The sequence below is a fragment of the Heptranchias perlo genome, chromosome 5 (assembly GCF_035084215.1).
Source record: "Heptranchias perlo isolate sHepPer1 chromosome 5, sHepPer1.hap1, whole genome shotgun sequence".
Lineage (NCBI taxonomy): Eukaryota > Metazoa > Chordata > Chondrichthyes > Hexanchiformes > Hexanchidae > Heptranchias > Heptranchias perlo.
Window position 1 is genome coordinate 54,917,462 of NC_090329.1, and position 25,117 is coordinate 54,942,578.

Consider the following 25,117-nt stretch of genomic DNA (forward strand, 5'->3'; position numbering starts at 1 on the left):
TAATTTAAACTCTCCCCCACAGCACTAGTGAACCTCCCTGCGAGGACATTGGTCCCATCTCTGTTGAGGTGCAACCTATCCGTCTTGAACAGGTCCCTCCTGCCCCAGAACTGGTCCCAATGCCCCAAAAATCTGAAGCCCTCCCTCCAGCATCGTATGTCACGCCATGCAGTAACCTTCCTTATCTTCCTATTTCTGTACTCACTAGCGTGTGGCACTGGGAGTAATCCAGAGATTACTACCTTTGAGGTCCTGCTTTGTAACTTCCTCCCTAGCTCCTGCAACTCTGACCGCAGGACCTCATCCCTTTTCTATCCTGTGTGGTTCCCACATGGACCATGACTTCTGGCTGTTCCCTTTCCCCTGTAGAGTATTCTGCATCACATGTGCAGAATCCCACATGTTAGTATAACTCTTCCTCCTAATGCCATTGGACATCTTGCGTCTGCTTCACTCAAATAACTGCTTCCTGGGCTCTACAGAGATACTCTCTGATAAATGCATGTGACCATTATGATATTGATACTAGATAATATCCACCTCTGTGTTTATTTTAAATGGGATAACAGCGCCATCAAAATAGCAGACAATAGAATTCAATACGAACATGTTAAGCATGTGCATAACAATTTTATGCAGTGTAATATCTATATTAAGTATATATATGCCTGTATGTGACTGTCTCCAGTGAGTTATTCTCTATCTATACACTGAACTAGCAGATTACCTGTGGCATTGATCGTGGTAAGTCAGAGGACATGTTGTCTTAGAACAATAAGGGTGTTATCAACAAAGTATAACAGGGAAAGTGATGGAAAAGTGTTACAGGAAATGTGAGCTATATGCAAGATTTTAAAAATACTGGATGCCAATTTGCTGAAAAAATAATGGCATATGAACGATGCATACTGTTATTAATGTGCAAACCAGCCAGCAACTGGTGGAGAGGAAGAGATACCTCACTAATTGTGAATTGCCACAAGTTGCTGAACAATTGCGGCGCTCTGCCATTAGCTTCGCGGAAACGGCATCTCACCCTCAACCTCCCCATGAGTTTCATGAAGTTGGTGCATTTGCACATTAATCTCGCCACAGAAAGTTAAGTCTAGTAATTAATACCGTAAGTACCCTATTAACAACATAAAAATGATTAATGACTGCCAATCAACCTCTCTGGCCCAGAAAGTAAACAATTAAAAGTGTGGAGTCTCATTCCTTCAGGTTGTGAATTGTTGTTGGAGATTTAAAAAATGTTAAATTTTAAATTAAAACATCTTTTTTCTTACTTTTCCTTTCTGTCTTTTTTTTTCTCTCAATCCAATCTTTCGTTCCCTCTCTTTATTTCTTTTTCTGTACCTGATTTGACATTGAATTCACCCACTCTGATTCGCCCTTCTTCTCAGTCCTTCCTCTGTTAATTTCTCAATTTTTAAATCTCTTTGGTTCAGGAGATACACCTTTGGTCCCATTGTTCACCAAGGTTTCGAATGCCCAGTTGCCCTCACTGCCCTGTTATCAGCTCGCACTTCCAGCAACTTACAGGGCAAAAAAATTTTGAGCTGAAGGGTGTAGAAAAAGCCTAACTAATCAGGCACACCGCTAGATGCCCTGTTCCAGCAAATTCCAGCCCATTATAGATACGTCTTGGTAATTTATTCATTCCATATACCTGTATGTGTTCATCTTTAGTGAAGTCTCCAGTCTTACACTTATCTCAAATAAAAAAGTTTTCTTTAATTTGTGTCCACGGGGACTTGTATCCCCTGTGTGTGCTCCTGAGCTGGAGGTCAGGGTGAATTGGGTTACAGAATTCACTATGATCCTCACCCTTCTGTTAATGGAAGAGACATTTGGTGCAGAGCAATTCATTCTGGTCAGTATTTTCACCATGTGAGGAAAAAAATGATTTTCTGAAAATGGGATGATCCAATGTTGTAACACTAAAGTTACAAACTAGTTGGATCCAAAGTCAAATCCCAGTCTTGAATGACATTTAACCTCACAAACACATGGAATGAGTTTCACCAATTATTCCTCAGAGAGCTGGGTGGAAACCTTTATAGTAGCATGGTGCTTAACACCAGATGAGGACAGAGATAACTGCATCCAAATGGGGAAGGTGAAATTATAGGCCAATCTTGAATGTCTACACAGCCGGTAGAGAGCCTCACTTGCTAGCAATGCATATAGGAAATTTAGTCTCATGCTACCCATGATTTTTTGACTATTACGATCAGACAATTGTGAGTGGTGCATGACTGAATTTCCAATATGCACTTCTGGAAGGCGAGGCTTTTCACAGGCAGCATGGATTCTTAAAATACCCCTTATAAGAACAAATAAGTTACAAAAATTTCTTGGAAGCTGCATTATTTCAATAGAGTGCAGCTACATTACATTACTTGGATGCATCCACTGAAAGGACTCTATCAATATGGAACCTCATTGGTTTATCCTTTAGGCAAATTTTCCTTTCTCCAATGTTAATGATTGCTGACATGTAAATATTGCAGCATCAATGAATCTGGCAAATACAAACCTAACCATCCTCCACATAACCAATGGCAGTGCAGTCCCAGTTTTTCGTGGGTCATGTGACCAGTGGCCGGAACTGTGAGTTCCCCGATAGCTTTCTATATCTGCTGAGCCAAATTTAACACATAAGCCATGCTTGTGTCACGATGCAAAATTGTACTGTGATACAAACATGCGGTCATGTGGGATATGATGTTGATGCAATAACTGTCAAGTATGTGAGATCAGTAAATGTCACGTTGTCAGCATAAGGGAATTGTGCCTGCCTCGGATAGCAGGTTTACAATTTTACACAGAAACCAGAATCCGTTCACTATGTAAGTGTTAGGAGAATGGTGCATGTAGATCACTGTCCTGACTCCAAGATTCAGACCCAGACAAAAGCTAATGGTGTCTAACCTGTCCTGTAAGTCTCAACTGTACTGGCCATAACTGGATTGCATTGATTTTGCCAGATTGAATAAAGAACAGGATGCATTATTCTAGGGGCAGCCGAGTGTAACTGGCCACTCCCTTCAAGGCCGTAAGGTCTAAATGCTGATGTTAGTTAGAGGCTAATTACTGAACCCTGAAGTCAATTAGAAGGTATCTTCTGCTACTAAGGAAATTTCTTTGCAGATTGGAAATGATCTTTCTCACACTTTTTTTTATGGTGACATAGAAATTTGCATGAATGACAAAATGTGACACTTGAAGTGTTTGGACGCATCTCAAAAACTGTTATATATACAAGCAAACTCTCAAGATTTTCCTTGTGGTAAGTCAGATGATATGATGTTTTATAAGGACAGCTGTGTTATATCATATAATGCACAATGTATTATTCTGCTACCATGGTGGAGCTGTGACCCTTTAAAGCTATACAATCTAATTGTTCTTAAATTAACATAGCCTGAGGTCAGAGTTTAATTGTTAGGAGCAGGAACTGTGCAGATCAGAGAATTTCAGGTTGCAGGTCAAACAAATCTGGCATTGAATCACTGGATTTCTTCCTCTTTATTAAGGTTAGTTTACATTTGTAACAAAGTCTGATATCTGGAGTGTAATGGAAGTCTGCTGAATGCCAGACTTTTATATCTATCTATATCTCATTAATAATCTTCACCTGGAATTTCCTCAGGGGTTCTCCGATGGGAGATTAGTGGAACACGTGGAGAAATGGTGTAAACTACACAGAAATGTGCAACTGTGATAGTGCTAAAGTATGACAGACAAAAATATGTGCTGGAAGCAACATTTTATGCATATATTACTGGTATTGTTTATGGAGAATCAGAGGTTATGGGCACGATTTTAAAAGGGAAAAGCGGGTGGATTGGGAATGGGAGGGCATTCAAAATTGCAACTATTTCGGGCCCGCCCCCAACCCGCCTCCAACGCGCCCATTTCCAGTTTTCACCGGGTGGGACGAGGGGCAGGCGACCAAACTGCTCCCAGGAGGCGGGTCGGGCATTAAAACCTTTCAAGGAGGCTGCGGGCCTCCATTTTTCCACAGTTTCCAATTTCAACCCCAGGGGGGCAGGATTCCCGGGCCTTCTCTTTCAAGCCACGTGAAAGTAGGCGAGAAGGCCTGAGACTAACAGGGAGGTGCGTTTCTGGCACAGCTTGTGAGCCCAGAGGAGCAGGAGTGCTTCCCCCAGGCCCAACAAGCCTACCTGCAGCAACCCCCCAATGATCACGACCCCCCCCCAAATCAACGATCGCGAAGCCCCACCCCCATCCCCCCGCAATGATTGCGGACCTCCGCCCCCGATCTCCGACCCCCCACAACCCCGCAACGATCACGGACCCCAGCACCCAATTACCGACCTCCCCAAATGATTGCGGACCCCCAATCCCCCCCCCCACAACAATCACCGACACTGCCCCTGATCCCCGATCCCCCAACTATTGCGGAACCCCATCTCTGATCCCTCCCCAAACAATTGTGGACCCCCACCCCTGATCCCCCTCCCCATGATCGTGGACCCTCGCAATGACCCTGATCCCGACACTCTCCCATGACTGACCCCCCAATCCCTCTCCCCATTACTGACTACCCCCTGTGACCCCTGTGCCAACCCATGCCACCTGTGCCAACCTATGCCCTCCCCCATCCATACAAACAAAGACTCACCTGAACACGTCCTCTCCCTGGCTGGTCTCCTGTCTGACTGAGACCAGCCTGTCAATCAGGCCGGTCAGCCAGATGGCAAACCGATAAAAAAATAAAAGATGCATTTACGTCAAAATCGTAACGAAGTCCTGGAAACCCATACTTCCAGGTGACCCATCTGCAATTTGACCCCCTTCCCCCTTCCCGGCTTGGAGTCAAAATCATGCCCTATATTGTTATAAAGGGGAAGGCTGCTGGGTTTGCACATCTCTGGTGAAAGAATTTTGGGGAAAAAAGTAAGAGATCCTGCCCAGAGACAGCGAAACAAATGTTTTTGGAAGGAGGAGGAAAATAAACAGTATTTCCCTTACCCATTCAGGTACATAAATAGATACCACAGTTACATGAATAAATGTCTTCATGTATCATAGGGGAACACAGCCCTTTATCCTTAATGGTCATTTAAGGTGTGGCTTTTATAGTGAAGACCAAGAAACATATAAAAGTTTAGTTGAACCTTTTTTTAATTACCCTCTTTCAGTCTTTACCAAATATATTTGCAATAGTACTTAGCATATTTAAGCAAAACCTTATGGTAAAACATGTGAAATTTAGAACTTTTATTTAGCACTTCTTTACAGACTTGATTAATCGTATAGTCTTTAGAGAAGTTGTTACCTGTTTCTATGAACAATCTTTTTCAGTTCGCAGCAAAAAAACAAATAAAAAGCTGCTGTTGTAACCATTTAGAATACATTACGTAATATAAAAATTGTTCTTTGAAATTTGGCAATGTTTAAAGTTTGATTTGCCACACATGTGTACTCATCCAAAAATATGCTGCCCATATCCTAACTCGCACCAAGTCCCACTCATCCATCACTCCTGTGCTCGCTGACCTACATTGGCTCCCGGTCCAGCAAGGCCTCGATTTTAAAATTCTCATTCTTGTTTTCAAATCCCTCCATGGCCTCCCACCTCCTTCTCTCTGTAATCTCCTCAAGCCCTACAACCCTCAGAGATCTCTGCGCTTCTCCAATTCTGGCCTCTTGTGCATCCCCGATTTCTATCGCTCCACCAATTGGCAACTGTGCCTTCAGCTGCCTAGGTCCTAAGCTCTGAAATTCCCCCCCTAAACCTCTCCGCTTCTCTACCTCTCTCTCCTCCTTTAAGATGCTCCTTAAAACTTACCTCTTTGATCAAGCTTTTGGTCACCTGTCCTAATATCTCCTTACGTGGCTCAGTGTCAAATTTTATTTGATAACGCTCCTGTGAAGCACTTTGGAATGTTTTACGATGTTAATATGTTAATGGTGCTCCATAAATGCAAGTTGTTCTTGTTGTTGTAAACAGCCCAAATATAAGTAGCATGTGCACTGTAGAATATAGTAACCTAAATTACCTCAGATAATATCAACATTTTGTGCCTTACCTTTCTTTGATATTTTATGCAAACCCCCCACAAATTTTGGTTACTTTCACTGTCCAAAAAATAGTTTTCCTGAAGCTTTTCATTTTTGGCCATTTCTCATTGGAGGGTGCAGGGCCTACAAAATTCCGTGAATGGCCAGTCTTACCGATGATCTTAAAAAAAATTCTAGAAGTTGTACACATAGCTGAATGCTGGGACCTGTAGCCTGCAAGCTTGAGCTTCTTCAGCCAACAATGGTGGACCTGAGAACTTGCATGAACTCATGGCTTAATCATCTCGCACAAATACTCAAAGAAAACATAAAGACTATCGTGTAGGTAATTTTAATAATGGCCAGGAAGTTCCTCGGAGCTGCTCCCTTTCCGCTGATGTTACTTTGCCAGAGGTGCGGCGGAAGCCCTGTTTACGTGTATAGATGGGATTTCCACCACAGTTCCAGTGAAGTAACATGGGCGCAGCGGGAGCAGCTTTGAGGAATTTCCTGGCCTATGTTTTTCTAAACATTTTTTTTTTAATGTCCTTATTATATTACAAACATTATGCCCAGTAATAAATGTTCAGTTTTGTGGAGAAAACAAGATGGCGGCCGAAAGGATTTTCAACAAATATTTGGAGCAATTTCATGAGCTCATTTCCTGCTTTCTTTTATTGGTAGAGTTTGCTGACTGGTTACTTAAATCATTGTTTCTATATGTCCTTAGAGGTTCTTCATTGGTAGCTTTTACAAGTTGCTTTCCTCGCCTTTGATTCATGCGTTCCCTACCTCTTCAATTCTGATTTGTTGCTGCTTTATGAATGTGAAATTTGAGCCAATCAACTGCAACAAATTCGCACAAAGACATACGACATTGAAGTGTTACATAAAAATTCTGGTGTGCCAACCAAAATGTGCACCAGAGACAATGTTAGATATACACGTCTACACCAATAGGTAGCTAGACAGATAAATAAATCGACAGACACATATACAGACACATCTCCAGTAAATCCAATGTCGAGCAATCACCTTTAGAAACAACCATCAAAGATTCTTGGGGATGGCTGTTTCATCGGTTGACTGAGCATGAGTTTTCTGAATAAAAAACTCTGCTCCCACCAAGTTTCCCTTCCTGGTTGTACTTCATTTATGAACATATTTAGTCCACTGATTTTTCTGGATTGCTGCTGAAGTGAGTTGGGGAGGCAGTAGGACTGAATCATAGAATCATAGAAAGGTTACAGCACAGAAGGAGGCCATTCAGCCCATTGAGTCCGTGCCGGCTCTATGCAAGAGCAATCCAGCTAGTCCCACTCCCCCGCCCTATCCCCATAGCCATGCAAATTTTTTCCTTCCACATACTTATCCAGTTCCCTTTTGAAAGCCATGATTGAATCTGCCTCCACCACCCCCTCGGGCAGTGCATTCCAGATCCTAATCACTCGCTGTGTAAAAAAGTTTTTTCCTCATGTCGCCTTTGCTTCTTTTGTCAATCACTTTCAATCTTTGTCCTCTGGTTCTTGACCTTTCCGCCAATGGGAACAGTTTCTCTCTGTCTACTCTGTCTAGACCGTTCATGATTTTCAATACCGCTATCAAATCTCCTCTCAATCTTCTCTGTTCAAAGGAGAACAACCCCAGCTTCTCCAGTCTATCCACATAACTAAAGTCCCTCATCCCTGGAATCATTCTAGTAAATCTTTTCTGCACCCTTTCCAAGGCCTTCACATCTTTCCTAAAGTGTGGTGCCCAGAACTGGACACAATACTCAAGTTGTGGTCAAACCAATGTTTTATAAAGGTGCATCATGCCTTCCTTGCTTTTGTACTCTATGCCTCTATTTATAAAGCCCAGGATCCCATATGCTTTTTTAACCGCTTTCTCAACCTGCCCTGCCACTTTCAATGATTTGTGCACATATACCCCCAGATCTCTGTCACGTATCCGTCCATTTCACCAGCCTGTCTATATCCCCTTGAAATCTATCACTATCCTCCTCACCGTTTACTACACTTCTAAGTTTTGTGTCATCTGCAAATTTTGAAGTTGTGCCCTGTTCACCCAAGTCCAAATCATTGATATATATCAAGAAAAGCAGTGGTCTTAGTACGACCCCTGGGGAACACCACTGTACACCTCCCTCCAGTCCGAAAAAAAACCATTCACCACTACTCTCTGCTTCCTGTTACTTAGCCAATTTTGTATCCATGCTGCTACTGTCCCCTTTATTCCATGGGCTTCAATCTTGATGACAAGCCTATTATGCAGCTCCTTATCTGACACCTTTTAAAAGTCCAGATACACCTCATCAACTGCATTGCCCTCATCGACCCTCTCCATTGCCTCATCAAAAAACTCTATCAAGTTAGTTAAACACAATTTGCCTTTAACAAATCCGTGCTGGCTTTCCCTAATCAATCCACACTTGTCCAAGTGACTGCTAATTCTGTCCCAGATTATCATTTCTAAAAGTTTCCCCACCACCGAGGTTAAACTGACTGGCCTATAGTTGCTGGGTTTATCCTTACACCCTTTTTTGAACAAGGGTGTAACATTTGCAATTCTCCAGTCCTCTGGTACCACCCCCATATCTATGGATGTTTGGAAGATTATGGCCAGTACCTCCGCAATTTCCGCTCTTACTTCCCTCAGCAACCTAGGATGCATCCCATCCGGACCGGGTGACTTACCTACTTTAAGTACAGCTAGCCTTTCTAGTACCTCCTTTTAAACAATTTTTAGCCCATCCAGTATCTCAACTATATCTTCCTTTACTGAGACTCTGGCAGCATCTTCTTCCTTGGTAAAGACAGATGCAAAGTACTCATTTAATACCTCGGCCATCCCCTCTGCCTCCATGAGAAGATCTCCTTTTTGGTACCCGATTGGCCCCACCACTTCTTTTACTACCCGTTTACTGTTTTTATGCCTAGAGAAGACTTTTGGATTCTCTTTTATGTTTGCCACCAGCCTAACTGAATTTAACTTCTAGCAGTGGTGGAAAGCGGGCGGTAGTGGATCGGCCACCCGTTATCCACCCTGCCTGATTTCCCTTTCCATTGACTCCAATCTGCTGCCTCCCGTTTTCCGTCACCACCGAAAGTTAAAATCAGCCCTAACTTGTTCAACTTTTTCTGCCCGTTTTCCTTAAAGCCTCACGAGTTACTTTTTGTAACATGTAGCTGAAGTTCAGGACTGCAGCCATGTCTGTTGCGAGAGGCGTCCAGGAAACATGAATGATATACCCGGGCAGAGATAAGACTAGTTTCCTAATGATCTTATCTCTGCTTCTGGTCACTCCATCACAAAAAGGGGAAAATCAGGTGGTATGTCAGCAGTTCTACTGATCCAACACCTTTTAGACCGGCCAGCCCTCTGTCCTGAGTGAGTCCCTGGTGAGATGGGGTTGAATCACAAGCCTGGTGATAGCCCTGTCTCATGCTATTGTCAGGCTGAAAATCAAAACTGTTGACAGACTGTTGCTCTAAATTATCACCAGTGATATTGTAAACCCGAGAGAAAAAAACATATTTCCTCTTACCTTACAACTTTGGCACATGCCTCCGATGAAGAGAGGATGCTCAAGAGAAATATTTTGACTTCCACAGGCAAGGCAGATATCTGCAAACAGTGAAAGAAAAACAATTAGCTCAAGCTAAACTTATCTTTGTTGAATAAACTATTTACTTAATGAAATGTGAATGCATTTACCTTCAATGTTTCTGCTATTTTGCCTCACATCATAGACTAGCCTCTCTGAAACACAAAAGAAATTTATGAAAAAGATATAGTTTATGTTTCTGATGTTCTCTTTAGATATCATTGCTATAGAATTGAAGCATTTTTCCACTGTCAGCAACCAGTGTAAGCATCACACACTCCCAGATCATGTATAAACCCACTTCCACACTGCCAATTGTTTCATTTTGATGCTGGGTTGATGCTGGTAAACACTTGAGCCGAGATTTTCCATTGGCTTGAAGTCCAGCCGGGAGTAGGGCAGAGTGCGATTCATGCCCACTTGTGCAATTTCTGAGGTAAAGCTTAACTTAAATATTTGGGATGAGCTCCAGTCTTCAGGAATGCCACAGATTAGGAGTTTATCCATCGGAGGATGTGAACTCCTGAGGATTGAAAGGCATGCAGTAGTTTAAAGGGGATGGCATCCAGGAAAACCGATTGGGAGAAGAACAGAAAAGTTTGTTGACGGTAATGTCTGTGAGGCCTGCAGGAGGAGAGAGAACCCTCCCCCCACCCAGGTTCGCCTATGTAGATGTGGAAGTGTTGCTGAGCCAAGGCAGGCAGAGGGGGAAAGACACTGTTTGGAACAGAATGATGTAGGGCCCCGTGGAGAGCTGCTCGAGGACAGTGGAAGGACATGGAAGGGATAATAAGTGCCAATGTAAACACCCCATCGCTGGAAAAGGTTTATCAATCTGATAGCGGCACCAGGAATTTCCTTGGGGATTCTCCCACTCCATCAACATAGCTTCAGCGAAAGGATAGGTTCACACGCATGCAACCCACCTCCCCATCTGGTGCTGTGATAGCACCTGCTGCAGCTCCAGTGTACTCTTCTTAGTGCCCCAGCTGCTTTTGATGCAGCTCCTCCTCTGCCCATAACTGGATTTCTAGAATCACTCCCATTCCACCTCTCTTCACTCACCCTCCCTGAAGGCAAAGAATAAAATCTGCCACGAATTTTCAAAAAACCTCTGCTATAATTGGTACTGAGGTTGTAAATCATTCCACACCACTCAACTAAGAATTTCAGCTGACGTACTCACCACTTTTGTCTGCAGCTGCTTGCCCCTTTAAATCAAACTCTTAATTGCCGATTCTGGCCTTTACCCCCAAGGATTACTGGGCAGTCCGACCCCTTGGTGCTACTTCCGTTTTAGCCACCTATTTGAGTCATAGGACCCCGATTTACAAAATGTTATTAGCCTGTTGTTGTGTTCAATCAGCCGCTTAGGCCGCCGAAACTGAGGATCCCAGGAAGATGGCGCTAGCAGCATCGTCAACGGAAACGGGGCGGTAAGTCTTTCCCCGTGATTTCTGGGGCACCACCACCCCATTTCCATCGGATGGGCGGCCTCAAAATTCACTCCGGAATCTAATTGCTTCATGCATTCTGCGTGCACCTGCCCTCAAAAGATTACAAGATACTTACAGATAAGGGAGGCCATTCGTTCCATCTTAAATTATTCATTCAGAAAAACCCGAGAGCACCCCCATTGCTGCATCTAACTGATTCCAGTTTTTGCCTCCACGAGTCTATCTAAAGTCCATTCTAAATGTTAATCATCCTCTGCATGAAGCAGAAATTCCTGATAGTCTTAAAATTACATTTTACTAGTTTGAACTTGTGTCACCTTATTCACAGTTTAATTAATAGTATTCTAGATTTACCTTTCTCATTCCCTTAACAATCTTATACAACTCAATAAAATCATCTCTCAGATGCCTTCTTTCCTGGCTGAAAAGCTCAATTCTCTCCGGTCTTTTCTCGTAACTAAGACCCCTGCCACAGGGGATCAGCCTCGTGGCTCCTCTCTGGACAGCCTCCAATACTTGAAGGTTTCACTCGCTTCTCAGCACTCAAGGTGCGATCTAACCAGAACACCATACAGTTTGATGATGACTTCCTTTGACTTATATTCTGTTGTTTTGACGATGTAGTCCAACATTCTATTGGCTTAGTTGATTGCTGAATTGGCTGGACATGTTAAGCAGAGTCTACGAAGTCTCTTTCAACTTCATCCTTAGCTATTTAAATACTGTTCATGAAGTATGTATATCGATGCCACCCATTTTTTTCTTCCTAGCTGCAGAGGTTTACATTTGTCTGGACTAAATTTTATCAGCCATTGTCCACTCACGTACTTTGTTGAACTCATTCTGTAATTTCTGGGCTGTCTCCTTCATTTCTATTGTCCCTCCTCGTTTGGTGTCATCTGCAAATTTGAACAATTTGCACTGAAGCCCTAAGGACAGTTTGTTTCTTCCATGAATGCTTAGACTGCTGCTGTACAGGTCTGGGGTGCTAGACTAGAGAGGGCTGCCTTCTTCTGACCTTAAAAGCATTGGGGCTGGATTACAGAGAAGCATTACACAGAGCATCATTGATCATTGGCACTATTAGATCTGCTGTCCAGTAGATCAGTAGCCATGTGCCGGCAGAGCGCAGTACTAGTGACACAGTAGGAATAAATATGCATAATGGTGCTGTCTCACAGGATGGCTGTGCACGTGCGTCTTCCGGTCGGCCTTCCCTAAAGCCTGCACGTGGCTGAAAGGAAGCAGCGCCTCGCTGTTAATGCAGCAGCACAAGAGGTGCAGCCTGCAGCACCTCCATCACAGGACCTACCTGTCATGAAATGAAGGCCACCTTAGTTCCCAAGGCTCCTAATTGGAACACAACAACCAGCCACGACATGCACTCTAGTCATTAAGGTAGCACAAGGCAAAGTATAAGAGTTCAAACATGGGAAAGTGCACAGTTATAATTAACCCTGGCTGTTGAGGATAACATTGATATTCCAGAAGCTACCCAGAGACTTGTCTTTCTGGGTGAAAGAATGCTAGCACAGTAGACTACCTTAAACTGAAGGCATTGTGCAGCTGTGTTATGGTATGTTGCTAATCACAAACGAGCTGCACATTAAGAGAGTGGAATCCTTTCTTGTTGATGTAAGTTTAAGCATTGAGCAAGAGAGCATGTATGACCATGTGGATGCAGTCAATGATTCTTTGGACATTGGGGAATCCTGCCACTCTATAAAATTACAGTGTCCTGCCACCAGTTGTCCACGAAAAAGTTAAAATCCTCACTCCAGAGAACAATGCCTCTGTGAATTATTTAATGCATTTGTGCACAGCTGTTTGGCTAATTTTATAGATGTCCCAAGTGGAAGCCTGGAATCATCCCATTACATAGAAATTCAATGCAGTGGTGATATTAACAGCCACTGGCAGAATGTTGTTTGTGGTGGAGGTAGGTTGGTCTGCTTGCAACATATAGGTAAAAACCAAACAGCAGAGGTCAGTGCTGTGAGTGTACAAACTGTGCACGCCTGCAGCTGACCCCACTGTTGTGAAAATGTCAAAGTCTTCATAATAGGTGGCAAAAAGAAGAAATTTTGCAACAGACATGTTTCTTTAATTCCTATAAGTTCTGAGAATGGAGTGAGCAATTTTGACTTCCCCGTGGACATCGAGGCAGCATTTGACCAAGTATGGCACCAAGGAGCCCTAGTAAAATTGAAGTCAATGGGAATCAGGGGGAAAATCAGGGGGAATCAATGGGAATCAGGTGGAAAACTCACCAGTGGCTGGAGTCATACCTAGCACAATAGAAGATGGTAGTGTTGGAGGTCAATCGTCTCAGCCCCAGGTCACTGCTGCAGGAGTTCCTCAGGGCAATGTCCTAGGCCCAACCATCTTCAGCTGCTTCATCAATGACCTTCCCTCCATCATAAGGTCGGAAATGGTGATGTTCGCTGATGATTGCACAGTGCTCAGTTCCATTCGCAACCCCTCAGATAATGAAGCAGTCCATGCCTGCATGCAGCAAGACTTGGACAACATCCAGACTTGGGCTGATAAGTGGCAAGTAACATTCACGCCAGACAAATGCCAGGCAATGACCATCTCCAACAAGAGAGAATCTAACCACCTCCCCTTGACATTCAACAGCATTACCATCGCTGAATCCCCCACCATCAACATCCTGGGGGTCACCATTGACCAGAAACTTAACTGGACCAGCCAAATAAATACTGTGGCTACAAGAACAGGTCAGAGGCTGGGTATTCTGTGGCGAGTGACTCTCCTCCTGACTCCCCAAAGCCTTTCCACCATTTACAAGGCACAAGACAGGAGTGAGATGGAATACTCTCCAATTGCCTGGATGAGTGCAGCTCCAACAACACTCAAGAAGCTCAACACCATCCAGGACAAAGCAGCCACCACCCTAAACCTTCACTCCCTTCATCACCAGCGCACTGTGGCTGCAGTGTGTACCATCTACAGGATGCACTGCAGCAACTCGCCAAGGTTTCTTCGACAGCACCTCCCAAACCTGCAACCTCTACCACCTAGAAGGACAAGGACTACAGGCACTTGGGAACAACACCACCTGTACGTTCCCCTCCAAGTCACAAACCATCCCGACTTGGAAATATATCGCCGTTCCTTCATCGTCGCTGGGTCAAAATCCTGGAACTCCCTTCCTAACAGCACTGTGGGAGAACCTTCACCACACGGACTGCAGCAGTTCAAGAAGGCGGCTCACCACCACCTTCTCAAGGGCAATTAGGGATGGGCAATAAATGCTGGCCTTGCCAGCGACGCCCACATCCCATGAATGAATAAAAAAAAATTAAATATACAAAATTAATTTCTCATATTTTCTTTTTGCTGAAGGGGTCTCATACTTGTTACCTACATCGGTTGAACAACAAGTCCATACCTCGAGTTCGTTCATCTATGATTTCTTTGAATTTTAGCTTCTCTGTGCTTCTTCTTGCTTTTTTAGCAGGGGGAGGCGGAGGGTAAGCAGCAGCTTCAGGCTCCACCCAACTTTCTGCATAAACCTCTTTGTAAGGATTTCGCTCCTCTGAAAACCAAAGAACATCTTTGTTACAAGATATAGCACAAGACTATGCAAAGACTACAAAAGACAGTATTGCACAATTATGCAATGCTGAAAGGTTTGGTGATATTCATAACCGCATGGCTTCAGCAGTGGTGCAAAACGGGCGGTTGCAGTTGAGCTGCCTGTTTTACACCCCGCCAGATTTTGTTTCCATTAAAGTCAATGGAAAGAAAAATTGGGCGAGGTGTTTTGCGCCTCCGCTGAAGTTGAATTTTACCCTCCACTTATCCATGTCTTTCTGATTTGATGATTGGTTAAATAGTTACAAAATGAAACTGAAGGCACAGTCCATCAATATTCTAGGAACCTATCCTCAAATTTCATAGAATCATACAATGATACAGCACAGAACAAGGCCATTCAGCCCATTGTGCCTGTGCCGGATCTGTGAAAGAGCTATCCAATTAGCCCCACTTCCTTGTCCTTTCCCAATAGCTCTGCAATTTTTCCCTTTCAAGAGACAATAATCCAAGACAAAATTTATTGTCACTTGGAAAAATATGGGTTAATAAATGACAGCCAGCACGGATTTGTTAAAGGCAAATCGTGTTCGACTAACTTGATTGAGTTATTTGATGATGTAACGTAGAGGGTTGATGAAGGTATTGCAGTTGATGTTGTGTATATGGACTTTCTAAAGGTGTCTGATGAAGTACCTTACAATAGTCGTTAGCAAATTGAAGCCCATGGGATTAAAGGGCCAGTGGCAGCATGGATACGAAATTGGCCAAGAAACAGAGAGCTGGTGAATGGCTGTTTATCAGAGTGGAGGGAAGTATACAATGGTGTTTCCCAGGGGTCAGTATTAGGACCACTGCTCCATTTGATCTATATTAATGACCTGGAATTGAGTGTACAGGGCATAATTTCAAAGTTGCAGATGACACGAAACTCGGAAATGTAGTAAACAATGAGGAGAATGGTAACAGACTTCAGGAGGACATAGACAGACTGGTGAAATGGACAGACACATGGCAGATGCAATTTAAATCCTCCATTTGGTAAGATATTGTGGAATTTTCCATTAATATTATTCAATCCTACTTTTTTTTTATTTCCAATCTTTTCTTCTTTTAAGACAATTTTGGAGGGCTGAGTTCAAATCCAGCCCAGACTGATGGGATGAATGTCAGCTTTCTCTGAAAGCTGTAAGGGTCCCACGTGGAAAGAATTTGGGTAGCTTGAATTCAGTTGATGGTGAGCATGGGCCAACAGCAAAAAGTGCCTGTAATTTGGCATTAGCTACCACTGAACTGACCATCTCACTCAGAGAGGCTGCATGATGACTGGTTGGGAAATGTCACAATGGTGCAGTAGGGAGTGCTCCTTTGAAGTTGGAGTGCGGTAAAGCTCTACTCTGCATCTAACCATGTTACACATCACCTGGGAATATATGATGCTGAACTTGGTTGACTTAAAGAATGACATTCTCATCTTTCTGGTGGCTGTAAGGGTCCTATGTGAAATTCATTTGGCTAGTCTCATCCAAGTTCTTTTATGGACATGGGACCACAGCATAAAATTGACAATCTTAATCAGAGAAGGAACAGGATCGCTGGTGTAGGAAATGGAAAAATGGCACACTGGTGGACTGGGGTTCTCTCTTATGCTGGGGGCTGAGGCACATAGTTGCAACACAGTAACATCTCTCATCATAATGAACATATAATTCACAAAAAATTAAAAACATAACTTCACCAAATGCTTTGCTGTTGATGGTGTCCATGGTTGAGTCTAGAATGGTATCATAAAGTTGGCATTGGCGAAGCTGAACCTTCCTCAGCTTCAGTGTTTGAATGGAATCTAGTTAGATTAGAAATATTCTATACTTTACCAGGAGCTACCTTGAAGATTCTTACCTTCATTTTGAGCAGATATTCTTGAAGCTACCTCTGATGCAATAGCATTTCAAGGTGTCAACTGACTATTTAATCAAATGTATAGCATGAGAGGGAGCTAAAGAATGGCTAATTATATAGAAATAACATTCTGGAACAGTATTCATTAATGCTTTATGTAGCAGAACATTCTGTCTAAAATACAGCAGCTGTTTTTGCCACTAAAATATTACTTGTTGAATATTAATTCCATTAAACAGCTTGGTAATTCTTATAATCGAGGACTGGAGTCCCAATCAGAGGATAGTGACAATTCCAACCCAGACTATGACTTAAATTCATTGGAATGTCTTATCGTTTCTCAACTTTACAACTAAATGGAGTGTTGTGCAACAGTACAGCGTTCAATTGGGAAGGGGAGAGAAAAAACTGTCTGCTGCTGTCTGGTAGAAGCATAAATCTTTTCAGTCGATCTGACAACAGGTCTAGTAGATGTTGTTGGTAAACTCACAACTTAGACTGTCACATATGAAGAAAGAAGTATGCTTGAAAAGGCCAACAGTGGGGAACCAAAAAAATGAAAAAGTGAAGGAAATGTGTAAATTCGAAAAATAATTAAAAGTCATTACCGTTACCAAAAAAAACCTACTCATTTAATCAGTTTATTTTTCTCACAGATCATTAATTTAGAGAGAGAATTCTGATTGACAACTGAGCTGCATAATTTACTTCAGCTTCAGAACCTCCAACTTTTAAAAAAAAGTCAATTTAAGAATATGGTAACAAAACTTAGTCCAACAATAACAATGAATACAAAACATAGAGCAGAGGTATGATTTAAACCACAAGTTTAAATGGCACTTTGAAATATGTTCTATGATCCATCGTTCAAAGCTTTCTGTAATTAAATTAAACTATTACAATCAACCCACAATGAGAGAAGCCAGACAGACAGCAAAGAGAAAGCAGAGATAGTAAAGTAAGACAGACAGCATGGAGAGTAAACATAAAATGTACCAATGGTAAATACAGAAAGCAGATAGCGAAAAGGAAAGAAACTGGAAGACTGCTCATAGAGTTGGGCCAGTTTAGACTCAAAGTCAATGGATGCTGCCTCAGGATTCTTGTTGGACAGTTGCCCAATAGGACTTGACAATGAATGGATGTATTTGAGGCACTAGGGGTGCTTATAGAGAACTTTAAAAAAAAGGGGAAGGGGGAAGGAGGGGTGGACGATAGGGAAGAGAGAGAGCGAGAAAAGTGGGGGTGGGGAGGAAGCTAGAGAAGAGGGAAAGGAGGAGGAAGTTAGGGAAGCAGGAGGCGGAGGTGGGGAAAAGAGGGAACGAGGAGGATGGCAAAGAGGGAACGGACGGGTGGAGTTGGGGGGAGGAGGAGGGTGCTGCAGAATTGGAGGGAAGCAGAGGGGAAGGAGAGGATGGAGGGAATGAGGAGAGGAGAGGGATGAGAGGAGGACAAGGGAAGAGGTGGGGATTGGGAGAATGGAGGTGAGGGACAATGGCAGGGAGGAAGGAGAAGGGTGCAGGAGGGGGTTTGCTGTTTAGTGTAATGAGACCGTGCCTGGGAAATCTGCAGTGTGAGGGGTGCGGTAGGGGTGCCAATGGCAGGAAAATTCAGCCAGTGGGAGTGGAGGAGTGCTGGGATGGGCAATTCAGATCAACAGAGATATGGAGATTGAGGCAATGGCCAGCCAGACGTTGAGGGGAGAGAATAACAGCCAGTGTGGGGGTGGGGGGGAAGGTGCTGTGGATGGAAAATGCAATTGGGGAGGGATGATTAATATTAAAGGGGAAATAAAGCAGGAAAATTGCAAGTTTTAAAAGATGGTTTCTGAGCATGAAAGATTGTTGGAATCATTGAGAAGTGTGCCTACCAGCTTTAATCACATAACAACTGGTTTGAAGGATTTTACAACCCACGTGTGGTGTTCTGATGCTTGGGATAGAAACTACTGGAACACGTGGCATCCCTCAAGGACAGGTTGAAAATATAAATGCATATAGTAAAACCAATTGGTGATATTGTCCAATGTTCAGAAGTATGTCTATTTTTTGATTGGATTTTATGTTTTAGTGTACTTGGAGGATTTCACTCAGAGAGGGCTGACCAGGAGAATTGAAATTGCCTGATTGAGAAATAATGGAAGGGAAAAGGTCAAGATGTTGGTTTAACATTAAAGACAAGGGTATTTGTATCAGTGTGAGGGCTGCAAGAGAGGGCCAATTTTTCATTGCAGATTGAAGAGCACAATATTTGACAGATGTTTGCCTCCTTCCCGGGGCCTCTGCTTCTTCCTCCTGGTACTGTTGGTCAAGCATCTGCTGAACTCACTACTGGCTCCCATTCCCCTTCTGGGATCTCCATTGCAAAGCCCTTCATCAGGGCAAAGTTACATCGAATCTACAGCACAGAAAGCAGCCATTCGGCCCAACTGGTCTATGCCGGCGTTTATGCTCCACATGAGCCTCCTCTCTCCCTACTTCAGCTAACGCTATCAGCATACCCTTCTATTCCTTTCTCCCTTGTGTGCTTATCCAGCTTCCCTTTAAATGCATCTATACTATTTGTCTCAACTACTCCTTGTAGTAGCACGTTCCACATTCTCACCACTCTGGGGAAACAAGTTTCTCCTGAATTCCCTATTGGATTTATTAGTGACTATCTTATATTTATGACCTCTAGTTTTGGACTCCCCAACAAGTGGAAACATTTTCTCTACATCTACCCTATCAAAACCTTTCATTATCTTAAAGTCCTCTATCAGGTTACCCCTCAGCCTTCTCTTTTCTGGAGAAAAGAGCCCCAGCCTGTTAAACCTTTTCTGATAAGACTATCCTCTCCGTTCTGGTATCATCCTTGTAAATCTTTTTTGCACCTTCTCCAATGTCTCTATATCCTTTTTATAATATGGGATCCAGAGCTGTGCACAGTACTCCAAGTGTGGTCTAACCAAGGTTCTATACAAGTTGAACATAACTTCTCTGCTATTCAATTCTATCCTTCTAGAAATGAACCCCAGTGCTTGGTTTGCCTTTTTTGTGGCCTTATTAACCTGCGTCGCTACTTTTAGTGATTCGTATATCTGTAGCCTTTGCTGCTCTACCCCATTTAGTCTCTTATTATCCAAGCAATATGTGGTCTCCTTACTCTTCCTACCAAAATGCACCATCTCACACTTACCTATATTGGAATTCATTTGCCAATTACATGCCCATTCTGCAAGTTTATTAATGTCTTCTTGCATTTTGACACATTCTTTCTTTGTATTAACTATAACCCCCCCAATTTGGTGTTGTCTGCAAATTTTGAAATTGTACTTCCGATTCCCGAGTCCAAATTGTTGATGTAAATTGTGAACAACAGTGGTCCCAGCACCGATCCCTGTGGAAGACCACTTCCCAACTTTTGCCAGTCTGAATAACTACCTGCTACTCCTACTCTCTGTTTTCTGTTTTGTAGTCAGATTGTTATCCACTCTGCTACCTGTTCCATGACTCCATGTTATAATTGGATAGCCAGGTGGTGAAGGATAGAATACTAGAGCCTGGTCTTTAGTTGCTTCCAAGCCTTTATTCACAGAGATTCCTCTGACACACACACCACAGCCTAGCTAAGCTCTCCTATAAAAAGGATACAAGAGAGTCCCCAATTGATACCCACCACCTGAATACAATTAATACTAATTGATATAAATCATACAATTAACAATCCACATGCTCTGACCTTAGTCGTGAGTCTACAATGTGGTACCTTATCAAAGGCCTTTTGAAAATCTGAATATACGACATTATCCTTCTCTACTCTTTCTGTTACTTCTTCAAAGAATTCAATAAGGTTGGTCAAGCATGACTTTCCCTTCTGAAATCCGTGCTGACTACTCTTTCTTATATTTTCGCTTTCTAAATGTTTTTCTACGACATCTTTGAGTAAAGATTCCATTATCTTTCCTACCACCAACTTTAAGCTAACTGGTCTACAGTTCTCTGGACTTCTTCTATCTCCCTTTTTAAATAAAGGAATAACATTTGCCAGGGCAGCAGGGGAAACCCTTGTTACTAAGTAGCCTCTCCCTGCAAAAGAGTAGGGATGCAAGAGTTCCTCAGGATGAAGGCATTGTCGCAGTTCATGGAAAATTTGGCATTCACATGCAAGATCTTATGCTGCTGGTCAATTACCATCTGTAGAATGTGGGAATGGAATCCCATGCAATTTAAAAAGTTCAGGTGGTTCTGAGTTGGAACCAATATTGCAAGGTGGGTGTAGTCGAAAGCCTCAAGCACCCAGGGGTAGGCCACTGCATGATAAAAAATTATCTTTCCTGGACTGACATTCCAAAGGTTATAAATTGGTGTGTCCTGCTGAAAAGAGAAGGAAACTGATGCATACAGTAATGGGCTGCAAATTGAGTAATGTTGTAGAAGTCAGAAGTTGCAGCCTGAAAGGACCCTGTCACATAGAAATTGAGGGCTGTGGTGACTTTCACCTGGATGGCGAGTGCAGTGGGTGTTTGAGAGGAGAAGTGAAAGTCTGGTTGCAACAAGACACAGAGGGGGTTATGTTGGATAACCCTCAAAACTGGGCGCGGGGGTTGCGGTGTGTGATTAACCTGCACCCGGTCGTTGAGATGCAGGCAGCACGTAACACACGTGATGGAAGTCTACTGGGAAGTGAATCTGTGCTGCAATATAGTGCAGCATGGTAATGATAGGACCTCTGGAATTTTTAATGAGCAACAACTGGGCTGCTCAACGTTTGTGGGACTCTGATATTTGCAAAATATAAGATGCGGGTCTGCACAGAGTCTGAACGGAGATGAGACATCTCACACGTGAAAAACAGGTGCAGTTCCTGACCCTATGTTTACAAACTGATGAGTTATTTCAAAACATTGAATAAAGGTTGCGGACTACTAAATCCCACATCCTCCAATTTGCACGTCAGACCCCACCAATCTGCCGATCTGAGTTTGTACCGGGCCTGCGAGAGAGTGTGCACAAGGTTCTGTGATGATGTACAAGAGGCCTTGGTGCAAGAGGTGGTCAGAAGAAGGGGTATCCTATATCCACAGGGGGTGGGGGGGGGGTTGCGGGGAGAGGGCCTCCAGACATATGCTCGAGAGGCAGTTGAAGGCAGTAGGAGATGAAGTCAATACCAGGCACATAGCACCACGAACATGGATGCAGTGCAGGAAGAAGTTCAATGCTTTGACACGAGTGGTCAGTGAATGAGGTCAACTGTCAAGTGGCGTCTTCTACCAACTGCACCACTAGCCGCATCCACTGTTCCATCATCCACCTACCAATAAGCTCTTTCAATCAGTACTCAACTCTTCCAATCAGATGCTTCCTCTCACCCTCACACATTACTACTGATGCAAGCCACACCCCCACAACTCACAGGTCTCACACACACTGGCAGCTATTCAACCATGACAGCCACATCACCTGAACATCTTGCAGGACATTCACTGACACACGTCCCGCTTTCCTACAGGAGAAGGTGGCGCATAACATGAGGTAGCAAGTGGCAGTGGCTCCATGGAACATGAACCTGCTGTCCTCTCTCAGGATGACAGCATTCCTGTCCCACCCCTGCCATTCTGCCAGTGCCCTTGCTGTTGCCTATCAGCTAACCAGCCCACTCCCTGTAGAGTATTGAAACTTTATTATAGGAAGGTAGGAACAGGAGTAGGCCATTTAGCCCCTCGAGCACTGTTCCAACATTCAATGAGATCATGGTTGATCTGTGACCTAACTCCATATACCCGCCTTAGCCCCATATCCCTTAATACCTTTGGTTAACAAAAATCTATCAATCTCAAATTTAAAATTAACAATTGAGCTAGCATCAACTGCGGTTTGCAGAAGAGAGTTCCAAACTTCTACCACCCTTTGCGTGTAGAAGCATTTCCTAATTCACTCCTGCAAGTCCTTGCTCTAATTTTTAGGCTATGTCCCCTCGTCCTAGTATTCAAGTATAGGAGACCTCCAAAAACAGGTACAAATGCATCAGCAGCCAGAAGCAATAATCCAGCAACTAACCTGTGACTCCTGCATGATCCCTTTGAACAGCGCTAATGGGGGTCCTCCATGCTGTTTAAGACCTATTCAGCTGTGCAAGGTTAAGACTGTGGGTTGGCTGGAGCATGAAGTTCCAAAATCGCATCTGTCCCTTTAAATCAGCGTTGCACACTGATCTACCGTTTATTTTCCCTATTTTACATGCTGTCAGCGTTCGTTAAGTGCGCAAACGCCTTTACCGATATGGTGTCCTGCGCACATCATGACGGAAGCGTGCATGGGCATCGCGGACACCATTTTGGATCCTTAGGAGTCCACGTAGCGCCTATACAATGGGCACTACGCAGCCCAATTTAGACTCTAGAGTTCCTGTAAGGCCGCCTTACTGAACTGTAGTCTCCTTAAGCAGACCCCCTTGACATATCCTCAAAGGAGCAGTGCAGAATGTAAATTCCGAAGGAAGCTTACTGCCTAGTTGGACTTCTCCTTTGGTGCAGCATTATCCTGTGTGCCTCTCTCATTTCCTCTTCATTTTGCACCTGTTCTACCTCCACAATCGGGACATATGAGGAAATGCCTGAGGGAACCCCAAATTAAAGGTACAATGAAGGGTGGAAAAAAATTCCTACCTAAAATCATTGAAAAGCAGCTAATAAACTTTCAGCAGCACCACAGGACAAAGGAAAAAAAATCAAAATGCTTCAGTCAACGCTGAGATATGACACAGTCTCTGTACTGAGCAAGTTCCTGCTTGGTCAAATAATGCAGGCAACTAGAGCCTGATTTATGCAGGCATGAGTCCAGTCAGGTGGAAAAGATGGAATTTCTGATGGATTACATCAACCTGTTGTTATCTTGTCATTTACATACAATTGCCGCTGATGTGCAGGGAAATTTAAGTAAGACCTTCTCGGTCAGTAAATGCTGGTGAGTGCAGGGATCGCATTCCTAAGGATTTTCAAGGCCATTTTGTCGACTTCATTTTATAGAGTGCAGGTTTTGGATCACTGGAGATTCAGCCTGCCCTTATGGAAACTGTATATTTACCATAAACACAAGCAGAAGTGTTGGAATAAAGCCTGAGCAATAATAGAAGGGTGTCAACTTAAAACATTAACTTTTCACTTTTCATTTAATAGTGGACCTGCTGTCCATTGCCAGCATTTTCATTTTTAATAATGATAGCCTAGAAATTATTGTTTGCAACATTAGCATATAAATGCTTAACACATCATCTATGTCCTCTGTCTAATACTTTAATGAAGTATTAACCAGATTATTTTAAATGCGTTGCTGCTAAACCAGCAGACAAAGGAATATCATATAAATGTGTTATGCATCTGTACACTAATATTGCATTGAGTCATTTGTCAGCTGATACATCTTTAAAGATAGTAGATATTCTATTACAAACCGAAAGGCTCCCACAAGGACAAGGATTATGCTTCAACCTACCTCTGAATCTCTGCTGCATTTATTCTGGTGACTCCGCTTTCATTACCAGAGCTTCTGTAATGTTTTCCTTTTTTCACAGCTGAAATTTTTCCTTCAAAGTGGTAGACAGGACCCTTGCCTGTTTCTGTCCCATTTCCCGGGCCGCTGCTCTCAACCCCGACCCCCCCATCACCTTTTCCTCACCTTCTACCCACCAGCCTCCACATTTGCCAGATGCTCTCCTACCATTTCCACCACTTACAACGCGATGCCACTACCAAGCACATCTTTTTCTCTCCTCGCCTCTGCTTTCCAGAGAGTCCGTTCCCTCCACAATGCACTGGTTCACTCTTCTATCACTGCTACTTCCATCTGCCCTTCCCAAGCAGATGCAACGCCTGACCATTAACCTTCTACGACACCACTGTACAGGGCCTCAAACACTCCTTCCATCTGAGACAGCAATTTACCCTGCATTATTCAGTGGGACCAACAATTTCATCACTTTTCCCAATGATCGATAGCAGCAATGTGAGAAGGTAACATGATTCTGAGAGTTTTCTGGAGAATTATTGGTTGTATCAATGTTGGGCCTTGTATATAACACTATACACTACATGAATTGTGAAGAAGTTTACTCTCTCAATGTGCAACTGGAATGTGACCATAAGCGTAGAATAATGCAGGTGTATGTGTGATTCCCTAGGAGCTCCCAACTTGCCTCCATCTGTGCCATATTTATTGGAAGAAAGAAGAGTAGAAGGATGGCTTCTGGGAGAGCACGGTACACTCTGCAACCATTGTTCATGACACTCTTGTGCCAACTGGACATAGGCATAGCACAGATCCAATTAATCTTATTCTACAACCAGAATGATGATCAAACATACCATTTGGATTTCGAATAAGCAGTTCATATGCCTTGAATGATTGGGGGATAGCTTACAGTACAACTCCCCCAGGGTTTCAGGAAAAATGATCATCTGCTATGTGCTCCATAACTTCATCCTACAAAGAGGCCTCAGTATGAAGTTGAGGAACAGGATGGCAAAGTTGTGGCTGAGCAAATAAGCTGAAACTGCCATGAGGAATTAGTTGCAGAACCAACA

At 43.3% G+C, this 25,117-nt stretch overlaps 1 protein-coding gene across 17 annotated transcripts in view; it reads right to left on the reverse strand.

Moving 5' to 3' along the window:
• dnmt3ab (DNA (cytosine-5-)-methyltransferase 3 alpha b) overlaps positions 1-25,117 on the reverse strand; it is a 495,665-nt gene that overhangs the window by 84,482 nt on the left and 386,066 nt on the right. For 12 of the 17 annotated variants that reach the window (XM_067984389.1, XM_067984385.1, XM_067984390.1 and 9 more), the window contains 4 exons: positions 16,397-16,501; positions 14,513-14,659; positions 9,751-9,795; positions 9,581-9,660 (listed from right to left, as the gene is read on the reverse strand). In XM_067984389.1, the coding sequence (XP_067840490.1) occupies positions 9,581-9,660; positions 9,751-9,795; positions 14,513-14,659; positions 16,397-16,501 (377 nt within the window). The remainder of the gene's footprint in view (positions 1-9,580; positions 9,661-9,750; positions 9,796-14,512; positions 14,660-16,396; positions 16,502-25,117) is intronic. The other 5 variants (XM_067984397.1, XM_067984395.1, XM_067984388.1 and 2 more) reach the window with 1 other exon arrangement.